The sequence below is a fragment of the Coregonus clupeaformis genome, chromosome 16 (assembly GCF_020615455.1).
Source record: "Coregonus clupeaformis isolate EN_2021a chromosome 16, ASM2061545v1, whole genome shotgun sequence".
NCBI classification, from domain to species: domain Eukaryota; kingdom Metazoa; phylum Chordata; class Actinopteri; order Salmoniformes; family Salmonidae; genus Coregonus; species Coregonus clupeaformis.
In genome coordinates, this window is record NC_059207.1 from 2,927,932 (window position 1) to 2,941,089 (window position 13,158).

A 13,158-nucleotide genomic window follows, 5' to 3' on the forward strand; every position below is an offset into this window, starting at 1 on the left:
AGAAGAATGGTAGAAAGTGTAAACAGAGTGAGTTGAAGACAGGAGGAGAATTGGAAGTGAATGAGGGCGAAGTATTGGAGGTGGTAGGTGTGGTGAAGTTCTCGGAGCCCGAGGCTTGCACCGAGGGTCAGGATAAAGATGAGTCTGTGACAGTAGGAGTAAAGTTTTTGGAAAAAGTGGACCCTTGGCTTTTGGCTGACACATTTGTGGTTTCAGGGTGGGTGAAAACAGAGTTGGGTGTATTGGAGATGTTTAGTTAACTACTCTGTCTCACTTAAGGGCAGACAACATAACAAACCAATTATATTAATTATGCATGTTGTAAAATGAAATGCCTATATGCCCTATATGCCTATGGATTAAGAACCAATTAAAGGGTTAAAACAGAGCCATGATGAAATGGCTCTAGGTATTTTTCCATTACATATATTATAATATGCTTAACAATAGTAGAGACATTTCTTTAGTGCAAATGCTGTGCTTCTGAGAAAGGATGGTTCCCTCCAGCTCCCTGCAGCTGGTCTGGCATGTAGTCAAGGACATGGGATGGAGATAAACTTTAGGAACAGATAGACCTGTATTGTTTCCATTTCTCGTTGCTTCTGAGTAACCTGGTCACACGGTCAGGACAAGGAGCCTCAGAATGACCACAGTTTTTTTCAGCTCATCCTAGACAAAGAGCCTCAGAGTGACCACAGTTTTTCAGTTCATCCAGTCTTTTACTATCTTCCAAGGGCGCAGCTGTGTGGAGATATGAATAGTAACGGAACTAACATTATCACTTGTTTGTGCGCTATGACCCGATACACATAGCCACAAGTAGAAAACCATGGTGGCTCCAGGTCAAGGGATGATGGCTGTTTGGATAAAGAGGGGGTTCCGATATGATATGAAAAGGAGACCAAGCAGACATAGGGATAGACAGGAAAGAAGCTAGACAAAGAAACCATAGTGGCTCAGATTTGATATGAAAAGAAGTCTGGGACGGCAGTTGCTCTGCAGACCAGCTCGGCTCTATTGCTTGTGTAATAAAGTCTATCTTGATTCTACAAAAACTCTGAAAGTACTTTGTTTGTTTGATAATTTTCTACAACAGGTGCTGTGGAATCGGTGAGGGTAACCAGAAGTGGTCTTGTGATAATTGTTTGTGTTTCTGCTGGTCAGAGAGAGCAGGCGCTCCGTGTTAAACGAATGGGGCAAGATAAATTAATTGTTTTGGTCTCAAGAAAAGTGTGTAATTGAAAGGAGTGATTACTGGGGTAGCAGTAAATGTGAAAGCTGACCAACTGAAGGGGAAGATTGCCGGTGTTTGTGATGTTCGTCGTTTGGTGCAACACAGACAGGGTGGCGTGAGTGGAGAAACAGAAGGGTCATTGTCCATTGTCTGTTCTTTTGAGTTTTGATGTTGAGTCTTTGCCCGACAAAGTGATGTTAGGATATACAGTGGGGGAAAAAAGTATTTAGTCAGCCACCAATTGTGCAAGTTCTCCCACTTAAAAAGATGAGAGAGGCCTGGAAATTTCATCATAGGTACACATCAACTATGACAGACAAATTGAGAAGAAAAAAATCCAGAAAATCACATTGTAGGATTTTTTATGAATTTATTTGCAAATTATGGTGGAAAATAAGTATTTGGTCACCTACAAACAAGCAAGATTTCTGGCTCTCACAGACCTGTAACTTTTTCTTTAAGAGGCTCCTCTGTCCTCCACTCGTTACCTGTATTAATGGCACCTGTTTGAACTTGTTATCAGTATAAAAGACACCTGTCCACAACCTCAAACAGTCACACTCCAAACTCCACTATGGCCAAGACCAAAGAGCTGTCAAAGGACACCAGAAACAAAATTGTAGACCTGCACTAGGCTGGGAAGACTGAATCTGCAATAGGTAAGCAGCTTGGTTTGAAGAAATCAACTGTGGGAGCAATTATTAGGAAATGGAAGACATACAAGACCACTGATAATCTCCCTCGATCTGGGGCTCCACGCAAGATCTCACCCCGTGGGGTCAAAATGATCACAAGAACGGTGAGCAAAAATCCCAGAACCACACGGGGGGACCTAGTGAATGACCTGCAGAGAACTGGGACCAAAGTAACAAAGCCTACCATCAGTAACACACTACGCCGCCAGGGACTCAAATCCTGCAGTGCCAGACGTGTCCCCCTGCTTAAGCCAGTACATGTCCAGGCCCGTCTGAAGTTTGCTAGAGTGCATTTGGATGATCCAGAAGAGGATTGGTAGAATGTCATATGGTCAGATGAAACCAAAATAGAACTTTTTGGTAAAAACTCAACTCGTCGTGTTTGGAGGACAAAGAATGCTGAGTTGCATCCAAAGAACACCATACCTACTGTGAAGCATGGGGGTGGAAACATCATGCTTTGGGGCTGTTTTTCTGCAAAGGGACCAGGACGACTGATCAGTGTAAAGGAAAGAATGAATGGGGCCATGAATCGTGAGATTTTGAGTGAAAACCTCCTTCCATCAGCAAGGGCATTGAAGATGAAACGTGGCTGGGTCTTTCAGCATGACAATGATCCCAAACACACTGCCCGGGCAACGAAGGAGTGGCTTCGTAAGAAGCATTTCAAGGTCCTGGAGTGGCCTAGCCAGTCTCCAGATCTCAACCCCATAGAAAATCTTTGGAGGGAGTTGAAAGTCTGTGTTGCCCAGCGACAGCCCCAAAACATCACTGCTCTAGAGGAGATCTGCATGGAGGAATGGGCCAAAATACCAGCAACAGTGTGTGAAAACCTTGTGAAGACTTACAGAAAACGTTTGACCTGTGTCATTGCCAACAAAGGGTATATAACAAAGTATTGAGAAACTTTTGTCATTGACCAAATACTTATTTTCCACCATAATTTGCAAATAAATTCATTAAAAATCCTACAATGTGATTTTCTGGAGAAAATAAATCTCATTTTGTCTGTCATAGTTGACGTGTACCTATGATGAAAATTACAGGCCTCTCTCATCTTTTTAAGTGGGAGAACTTGCACAATTGGTGGCTGACTAAATACTTTTTCCCCCACAGTATAAGTTATCCTGTACAAGCTTTTGTGCTGATACATTACATTGTTACAGGTGTCAAGCTTATGGGCATGTGGCAGCAGTGTGTAGGAGGGAGGTTCCTAGGTGTGAGAAGTGTGCAGAAGGGCATGAAACAAAGGAATGTGTAGCATTAGGGAAAGTAATGGTATGTGTTAATTGTAGGAGTGCCCATGGGACTGGGGATCAGAAATGTCCCATGCGAGTGAGGCAGGTTGAGGGTTCCAGGGTTAGAGTAGTGCAGAAGTTGTCATATGCTGAGGCAGTGAAGGAAGATGGGTCAAGGGGGAGGGATCCTGAGAGGAGTGGGGTGAGTAGTAGATCTGTACCAGTACAGAGGGATAAACCAATAAGTGATATATGTTTCAGTAAGGTTTGATTTTGGGCATTTATAGCAATGGTTATCAACTGTATTGCATTACATTATTGATGGAACGTAAGTCGCAGAAAATAGAGCTTCTGGTGGCAGCTGCAGAGAGGTATTTGGGTGTGCGAGACTTGACATCAGAAGAGTTACAGGGTGTGTTAAATGGTGGAGTCCCATTCTTTCAGGCTGTTGGCCTGAGGTAGGACTAAATATATTTAAATAGTGGAGTATGGTATTTATTATTATTTTATATTTTTGGTGAGTGCAGTGTTAGATGGTAGGGTATTAGTTATTTTTTCTTCTTCTTAAAAAAAAAAAAAAAAAGTATAAGGGAGTAATACTACAGTCTAGTAGGTGGTGGTAATGCAACATTTATTGGATGCCAACCGCCGTTAAACCTCATCGAAGAAGAAGAAGCAACATAGAGGTCAGATTTGAAAATTCCTAATAAGACACTTTAGTAATCAACTTTGTGCACAAAACATCCATTGAATTATTCAAATAATTGTCACAGAGGCCGATTTTTATTTTATTTTTAATTTGTTATCACTCACAGCCGAAGATATTAACATTTTATATTTATCCAATGTCTGTCATGTTTATGGATGACATGATGATGTCGTCGCTGCTCCCTGTGCACACTGAGTGCTGGTGCGCATGTGATGGTCCGTATACACTGGATGCAACCTGGATATAGACGGTCCATGAATCAGCATATGCGAACTTGAGTAGATTACCTTGAAAACAACAGGCGGACATCTTGGACGCAGTCTCCAGTTCTTATTATACCTCAGTGGGTGGAGTGGACGGCGGATGCGACTTCCTGTGTAAGAAGGATATCCTCCATTCTGTCCAGCGTTCCTCCGTACTTGTTGACCTCTTCACTCCGGGGCACAGGATGGGACACACTGACATTCCTTCTCTCACTGCGGGACCTGGATTTTGCGCGATTGATGGATATGTGTTTGGTGTTTACTGGTTATTTCACCACCATTCAGTGGTAGTCCATTCCTATACCCTCAAAGAATGCATAGCCAGAAATTTGTTGGTGGGTGGGCCCCCTCCAAAAAAGAGAAACGTTTGCCGTTTTATAGCTAATCTCATACTATTCTTCACATTTTGTCATGAGGCTAAGACAAAGTGTGGCTGTTTTAAAGCACATTTCCTGCAATGATAAACATTTTACCATGGGGCAGAAAGGAAAATGTACAGTTTTATAGCTCATCTCTTGCTATTCTACACATTTTGCCATGAGGCTGAGAGAAAATGTAGCATTTCTAATGCTAAAATATAGGTGTGTTGACTGTGGTAAAGGCACTGGATTATGAGCTGTCTTGGTGGTCCTCTGTAGCTCAGCTGGTAGAGCACGGTGCTTGTAACGCCAAGGTAGTGGGTTCGATCCCCGGGACCACCCATACACAAAAATGTATGCACGCATGACTGTAAGTCGCTTTGGATAAAAGCGTCTGCTAAATGGCATATTATTATTATTATTATTGTTTGCTAAGTGAACAAATATAAATAGGCAGTGGCATGGTGCATATAGCCATAGAAGCACAGTGACATATGCCTCAATGCAGTCATATTTGTGGCCTATTGGGGGTGTGGCTTTCAGTTAGTTATTTTTGGCAACCCATCCCGTGAGAGTAAATGTCATTCCAGTTAATCCGTTCTGTTATATTTTATCAAATCTGACTAACCCAGTGCACTGCTTGCTATGAATTATATCTAATGGTGTTTGCATGTTTAGGTAAAAAAAACAAATACTGTCCCGTTTGGAACAATAACAAGTAAAGAGCATAATTATTTGTATTTCCTCACTCAGTTTACCTTGGATAGAATTCACCTTACTGTCACTTATTTGTATACACACACACACTCATGTCAAACAAAAGGAACTGAACTGTTATTGATTGACTTGAATGAGGAGACCTCGGCAAGTGCCAGAGATAAGATACAGCTGGGCCAAGAGATATGGGTTCTGGTTGTTAAAAATAGAAGATATAGAAGAAATAGAAGATATCCGCTTGCCCCCATGTCAGTGGTCTGCCAATCAGCCGCAGGCAGGTAGTCAGATAAAGGGCTGGATTCAATCTGTATCACTTAAGTTCAGCGTAACAGTGTGATTGAAACTTAAAGGCAATGTTCCCGAGTCAGACTGCTTTCACAGTAAACGCTGCATGTCAGCTCAATCAGAAATAACTCTTACATTTCGATTGCGCAATCTGTAACACTACAGCAATACAGATTGAATCCAGTCCAAAAAGGGGTTTATTCATTGGTCTATAGTTCTAGATTCTATATAGATTCTGTATAGTGTAGATTCTATAGGATACTACTCGGGCCTTTGCTTTCAGATTTGATTGACTGGGATGTTACGTTCAATATATAACTATTCTAATATATTCTTCCCATTATTTATTTACATTAAGTCAACCATTGGTGGCTGTATCAGGTATGAGATGTGGTTTGTTTGAGACATCTCCAAAAACACTTGACAGTCAGTGTTAGCTGTTCAGATGAGGTGTGTACCATCAATAGAATTTAAGAAATTAAAAACTATATGCACATTTTTGGCTTTATCAAAAGCGTTTATTTATTAATAAGTCATAGTAATGTCACACAAATTCACAAAGTGTTTAAGACATGTCTGGCTCAGTTTGTGTGTGTGTGTGTGTGTGTGTGTGTGTGAATTCTCTAAACAGTGCAGATTTAAATAAATGACCACAAAGAGAAGGAAAAAGGTATATTGCAACAGGAAAAATATAATTTATCTTAAGGAAAAAACAAAAATATTTCATCCGAAAACTGTAGCACCTTTCTATCCCATAACTCAATATTCCAACAGATTATAATAATAATTATAATAATATTTTTAAAAATCATTTCATCTAAAGCCCCCTAAAAAGAATGGAAAACAAAATTACAATTTCCCCCACGCATTACAAAGACAGTATTCCATTAGTCAACTCTACCTCGGCTGTGGATCCTAGCAACTACCGGGAAAGGTGTAAGTTATATTCATTAGAAATATCATTTATATATATAGAACCAGAAGAAGCACCAGAGAAAACCTTGTCCTCCCGTAACACAACATTTCAGTTGTTACAGAGGACTCAGAATCACCATTAAAAAAAACGTTCAAACTTGTACAACCCTAATAAAAACAAGGGGAGAACATTGACATCCAATAAATAGAAGAAACATTTTAAATAAAAAAAGAACAATGTACAATCCAGAAGAAAAAAATTATAAATCAGAGGTACAACACAATGCTGCAAAATGGAAGCAATTCATTAAAACAAAGACCTGATGTATTCCTAAAGAGTTGTGACAATTGACTCTTCTTTCCCTCTCCCGTGGAAATAAACATTATACATTTGTAAAAACATAAGATTTACAACACATACAAGAGTAAGAAAGACAAAACTAAAAAACTAAAATGACGTTAAAACCCGTATGTTTCTAAGCATTTCAAACAATTGTATTTTTTTTGTCTCTTCTTATTCTTAATGCTTTGAGAAAAAAATTCATATCTCTTAGTATTTTCCATCTTATTTATCTTCTAAATTCAAGTCACAAGGCCAATGTGGTATATATCTAGGGCTGATCTAGTCTTAAAAAGAAAATACATTATTTTAGAAAAAAACAGCACCCCACAAAAAATACAAAACAGCATTTACAAATTTCAGTATTCAAGATGACAAAAAAAAAATCGAAGAAATCCAGAAATAATTAAATTCATGCCATTGATAACAACTGTCAACTCTCTGTTGCTTGTTCACAATGGCAGCTAGCACCAACTGCCTTTCCGTTTTTTCAAGTCCTCCGGAAACCAGAACGCTGCTCATGAACACCGTCGGCAACAACTGGCGTTTGATTGGCGTGTTTGGTTTTGTAACCAGTGATGAGTAGTAAACTGGTTTTCGATTGGCTGTTTGATCGGCAAGTATTAGCAATAGTAGTAGTAAAAATATCTTAAATAACGAAGGAAAAAAGGTTAAAATAAAGTTTTTAAAGGTGTGTTTAGTCCTGTCTGGCAGGAGTTTTGGTTATGGCTGTGAGACAGAGGGGGAGGAGCTTTATCACCGTGCACTCGGGGCTGCAGTCTGGAGAGAGGAGACAGACAGAAGAGGAAAACGTTACATCTACTGTCCTCAGATTGTTAGGCAGATTAACACCAAAGAAACACTCAGGGCAGATTTCCTTGTATGCGAGAGTGTGCAGGTGTCCGTGTCTCATGAGAAAAAAGGTGTGTGTCTCCTCACCAGGTTGAATGTGTCGTAGGTACTCATGAGCTCCTCCATGCGGTACTGCTCCAACACCACTACGTTGTTGGAGAGGCTGGGGTTCCTCTGGCGGGCACAGTCCTCACAGTGGACCACATAGGTCTTCCTGTTGCCGCTCTCAGACGTCACAAACAGCAGGTCAAACACCTCCACCTGGGGACAGAGGATACACATACACTCAGTATACAGCCAGCGATCACTGGGCTGTGTTAAAGTAAAGGCCTTGTACTGTAATGAATGGGGATGAATTGAAAGCATGCCGAAGCAAGCATGAGGTAAGATTAGGGGGGGTTGAAGTAATGTGGTTTCAGAAGAGCGATGGGCTCTGGCAGTGAGGTAAGTGTGTGTTTTGAGTTCGGTTAGAAGGCGGTTTGGTGCTGGCAGACTGGGGTAAAACATGAGGTTTGAGGTTTTTATTGAGAGGGCAGTAGGTAGATACTGGGTAGAAGTACTACTCACATCACACTCGTTGCAGTAGTAGGCTGGTTCGTCCTTCACTCTGCTCTGGTAAGAGATTTTCTTCCCTGCTGCTACCAGCTGGTCTCTCAGAACCTGGATGTGCTTGATGGACTGCAGCAGGCAGTGTCTGAGAGAGCGAGAGAGCGAAAGATGAGGTTAAGATACAGGCTTCAGGCATGAAGAGGACCTAGTGTTTCCTGATCACATGACCTGCCCAGGTAAAACTCTGGTCCAGCACAGTAAGTCTGTCCCTCATGATACTGCAACCCTTATTAATGGAACAGAAGTTAGTTAGTATAATCAGAATCTGCTCTATTGACTTGTATCATTTGTAACTAATATATCACCACTATAATCAACTACTACAAGTGCAACCAGAACATTTTACATTTTAGTCATTTAGCAGACGCTCTTATCCAGAGCGACTTACAGGAGCAATTAGGGTTAAGTGCCTTGCTCAAGGGCACATTTACGTCATTTAGCAGACGCTCTTATCCAGAGCGACTCACAAATTGGTGCGTTCACCCTATAGCCAGTGGGATAACCACTTTACAATTTTGGGGGGTAGAAGGATTGCTTTATCCTATCCCAGGTATTCCTTAATAGACTTCAGACTGAAGACCCATCATCAGTCTGAATACTCACTTGATCATCTTGTATGTGTCGGGGTCGGTGACCTTGACGGTGCGGGCCACGTTCCAGGACACGTGGATCATGGGGACGATGGACTTGACCTTCTTGACCTCGTTCCACTCAAACCTCTCCAGGGCCAGCTGGTACTGGTAGGCTGCAGAGAGGATAAGGTACCATTAGTAGTGACCTCACCGGACATTATAAAAGATCAACATCAGTCCTCTGCTTATGAGTCTCATTGGTGTGGATTTGGACAGTGGTCATCATCCTGAAGTTCAAAACTCAGCCAAAATGACTGACCAAGACCATTACTGGTCCATAAAATAACACTAACCATACAAGTCAAGCAACAGCTCTACTGCAATGTGTTTCAGTAGATGGTTGAGTGAAAGGTCTGCATCTGTAGCAAGACTAACGTACAATGCCTTCGGAAAGTATTGAGACCCATTGACTTTATTTTCACATTTTGTTATGTTACAGCTTTATTCTAAAATTGATTTTTCTCTCATCAATCTACACACAATACCCGATAATGACAAAGCAAAAACAGTTTTTTTTTTGTTGCTAATTTATAAAAATAAAAAAACGGAAATATCACACTTATTCAGACCCTTTACTCAGTACTTTGTTGAAGCACCTTTGGCAGCGATTACAGCATCGAGTTTTCTTGGGTATGACGCTACAAGCTTGGCACACCTGTATTTGGGAAGTTTCTCCCATTCTTCTCTGCAGATCCTCTCAAGCTCTGTCAGGTTGGATGGGGAGCGTTGCTGCACAGCTATTTTCAGGTCTCTCCAGAGATGTTAGATCGAGTTCAAGTCCGGGCTCTGGCTGGGCCACTCAAGGACATTCAGAGACTTGTCCCGAAGCCACTCCTGCGTTGTCTTGGCTGTGTGCTTAGGGTCGTTGTCCTGTTGGAAGGTGAACCTTCGCCCCCAGTCGGAGGTCCTGAGCGCTCTGAAGCAGGTTTTCATCAAGGATCTCTCTATACTTTGCTACGTTCATCTTTGCCTCGATCCCGACTAGTCTCCCAGTCCCTTCTGCTGAAAAACATCCCCACAGCATGATGCTGCCACCACCATGCTTCACCGTAGGGATTGTGCCAGGTTTCCTCCAGACGTGACTCTTGGCATTCAGGCCAAAGAGTTCAATCTTGGTTTCATCAGACCAGAGAATCTTGTTTCTCATGGTCTGAGAGTCCTTAGGTGCCTTTTGGCAAACTCCAAGCGGGCTGTCATGTGCCTTTTACTGAGGAGTGGCTTCCGTCTGGCAACTCTACCATAAAGGCCTGATTGGTGGAGTGCTGCAGAGATGGTTGTCCTTCTGGAAGGTTCTCCCATCTCCACAGAGGAACTCTGTCAGAGTGACCATAGGGTTCTTGGTCACCTTCTTGACTAAGACCCTTCTCCCCCAATTGCTCAGTTTGGCCGGGCGGCCTGCTCTAGGACGAGTCTTGGTGGTTCCAAACTTCTTCCATTTAAGAATGATGGAGGCCACTGTGTTCTTGGAGATCTTCAATGCTGCAGACATTTTTTGGTATTCTTCCCCAGATGTGTGCCTCGACACAATCCTGTGTCGGACCTCTACGGACAATTCCTTCCACCTCATGGCTTGGTTTTTGCTCTGACATACACTGTTAACTGTGGGACCTTATTTAGACAGGTTTGTGCCTGTCCAAATCAATTGAATTTACCACAGGTGTACTCCAATCAAGTTGTAGAAATATCTCAAGGACGATCAATGGAAACAGGATGCACCAGAGCTCAATTTCAAGTCTCATAGCAAAGGGTCTGAATACTTATGTAAATAAGGTATTTCTGTTTTTATTTTTTAATAAATTAGCAAAAATTTATAAAAACCTGTTTTCGCTTTGTCATTATGGGGTATTGTGTGTAGATTGCTGAGGATTTGTATTTCTTTAATCTGTTTTAGAATAAGGCTGTAACGTAACAAAATGTGAAAAAGGTCAAGGGGTCCAAATACTTTCCCGAAGGCAATGTAGGCATCTGTATCAGGGAGTTAACTTACAGTTGAGTGGTCCGACGTTCCATGCGATGTTGTTGCACCAGCCCACAGCCTGGACCCAGTGGACGGTCCCTGCGTTAATCCACACCAGGTCCCCTGGTCTCTGAATGAAGCGGTACACAGGGATGTTGGAGCGGTACAGGTCCTCCAGGACAGGCCACCAGGAACCAGTAAGGTAGTCCACTCCATGCCTGAAGGAGGGAGGGAATACGGGGGTTAGATCCTCTGAGGTAATGGGTGATACGTTGGGAGAATGGTAAACTTAAGTAGATGAGACACCTGTGCTATTTTACATTCTAAGGTATGCTTTCTTGAAAGCTAATCTCAAGTGACTTGGAAGCGCAGATTCCAACAGGCAAAACTGATTAGGAATATACTATTGTACCTCGAAATCATCAACACATTCAATAAGTCAAGGTAAAGTATTAACCAACACTACTTACTTTTCACAGAAGTCGTTGATGGCTGGCCAGTAGTTTTCGTGCACAGAGAACCACTCGCAGTCTCCAGGCCCAATGTTGACGTTCACTGAGCAGAAGTTGTTGTTCTCCTGATGGCCGGGCGTGCGGCTGCCGGGGACCTTCATGTAGAGCTGGACAGTGTTCATGCCCAGGATGGTGTGTCCTACGTGGCTCAGCATGTTACCGCTGGACGCCACGCGCATGAAGGCTGGAAGCTTCTGGAGCTCCTGCAGCTGGGGCTTCCACCTGGGAAAGAGAGAGAGGGTTATTGTCTGTTTCAAACGGGCCAACAATACACAATCTGAGCAGCAGTATTGGCATCGATGCTATCATCACTAAGGCGCTTATGTACTATAGTGATTCTGCAAAATATGGCCATTCTTAGCAATGGATGTTTAGCTTCAGTGATTTTGGGGGGTGGTTTATGTAATAATGCAATACTGACACCTGGCCACTAGGGGTCAGCAAAACCACAGAGGAAACTTCTGGAACAAATGGGAAAAGTTCCACATGTTCTATGTGGTAATACAATTAATCCATCTCCAGCTTACCTCTTGGGGTCTGACAGGTCAATGTTGGTGCCAAACTTGATTATCTTCCCCACTGGTTTCTGCTCGGTACTGGTAGCGTCTTTACTTGTGGGTTCTTTGCTAGATGTCTCAGGGCTGGTCTCCTTACTCTTCTTCTCCTTGTCTTCCTCATCCTCTTCATCACTACCCTTCTCCTCCTGAAGACATAGAAAAGGACAAGGTAGAAGTAAGTTAGATATAAGAGGTGTGTGTGTGTGTGTGTGTTGGGGTGTGTGTTGTGTCTGATCTGTACCTGCAGACTCTCCTGGAAGGATGAAGCCTGGTACTGTGCGTACTTGGCGATGGTGGTGTGTGAGCGGCTGCTCTCGCAGGGCCAGGTCTGCCCCGTCCCACTGGGGTCCCAGTTCTCATCAGCAGGCTGCTGTACCTGGGTCCTCACTTCTACAGCATGCTCGGAGTTAGCATCCACTAGAGACTTAGTGGAGAACAGACCCAGGTCTGAGGAGAGAGAAAGAGAGAGAGAAACAAAGGGGGTTAATATAAAAACATACTAAAGGATGACATGGTATGGCGTAGAGGGAGCAGGTTGACATTTATTGTCATGAGGCGATTTCCCCTTAGATAGGCCAGCTGCAAAGTCAAAATTGGCTATATTGTACAAATTCATTAAAACAAAAATGTGCTTTTTGTCTTAATTTAAGGTTAGGCATTAGGGTTAGCAGTTTGGTTAGGGTTAGGTTTAAAATCAGATTTTAAGAGACTTTGTAGCTGTGCCAGCAAGAGAACAAGATTCATGACGAAAAACGCTAACCTGCATAAAGGGACTACCAAAAGAAATGGAAAACACAAACCTGCATAAAGGGACTACCAAAAGAAATGGAAAACGCTAACCTGCATAAAGGGACTACCAAAAGAAATGGAAAACGCTAACCTGCATAAAGGGACTACCAAAAGAAATGGAAAACGCTAACCTGCATAAAGGGACTACCAAAAGAAATGGAAAACGCAAACCTGCATAAAGGGACTACCAAAAGAAATGGAAAACGCTAACCTGCATAAAGGGACTACCAAAAGAAATGGTACTAAGTCCTTTGATTACTGTTTAACATTTGTGGTAGATAGTGTGTTTATGTTGGTGTTAAATAAAGGATTGATTCAATAGTGTGTGTGTGTGTGTGTGTGTGCAAACTCACTGAGTCGTAGGGACCCGGCCAGTCCTCTGATGACAGTAACAGGGTTATTGGGGTCAGTACAGAACTGCAGTAGTACAGGGGATAAGGCATCTCTCTTACTCTCCAACTAGAGAGGGGGGAAGAGAAGAGAACAGTTAGTACT

At 42.4% G+C, this 13,158-nt stretch overlaps 1 protein-coding gene across 6 annotated transcripts in view; it reads right to left on the reverse strand.

Annotated features, from left to right (window-relative positions):
• Positions 1–6,158: 6,158 nt before the first annotated feature.
• kdm6ba (lysine (K)-specific demethylase 6B, a) overlaps positions 6,159–13,158 on the reverse strand; it is a 122,424-nt gene continuing 115,424 nt past the window's right edge. For all 6 annotated transcript variants that reach the window (XM_045225580.1, XM_045225576.1, XM_045225577.1 and 3 more), the window contains 9 exons: positions 13,017–13,122; positions 12,116–12,321; positions 11,845–12,020; positions 11,276–11,539; positions 10,836–11,023; positions 8,820–8,961; positions 8,175–8,301; positions 7,695–7,868; positions 6,159–7,535 (listed from right to left, as the gene is read on the reverse strand). In XM_045225580.1, coding sequence (XP_045081515.1) covers positions 7,512–7,535; positions 7,695–7,868; positions 8,175–8,301; positions 8,820–8,961; positions 10,836–11,023; positions 11,276–11,539; positions 11,845–12,020; positions 12,116–12,321; positions 13,017–13,122 — 1,407 coding nt within the window. In that variant the 3' untranslated portion in view covers positions 6,159–7,511. The remainder of the gene's footprint in view (positions 7,536–7,694; positions 7,869–8,174; positions 8,302–8,819; positions 8,962–10,835; positions 11,024–11,275; positions 11,540–11,844; positions 12,021–12,115; positions 12,322–13,016; positions 13,123–13,158) is intronic.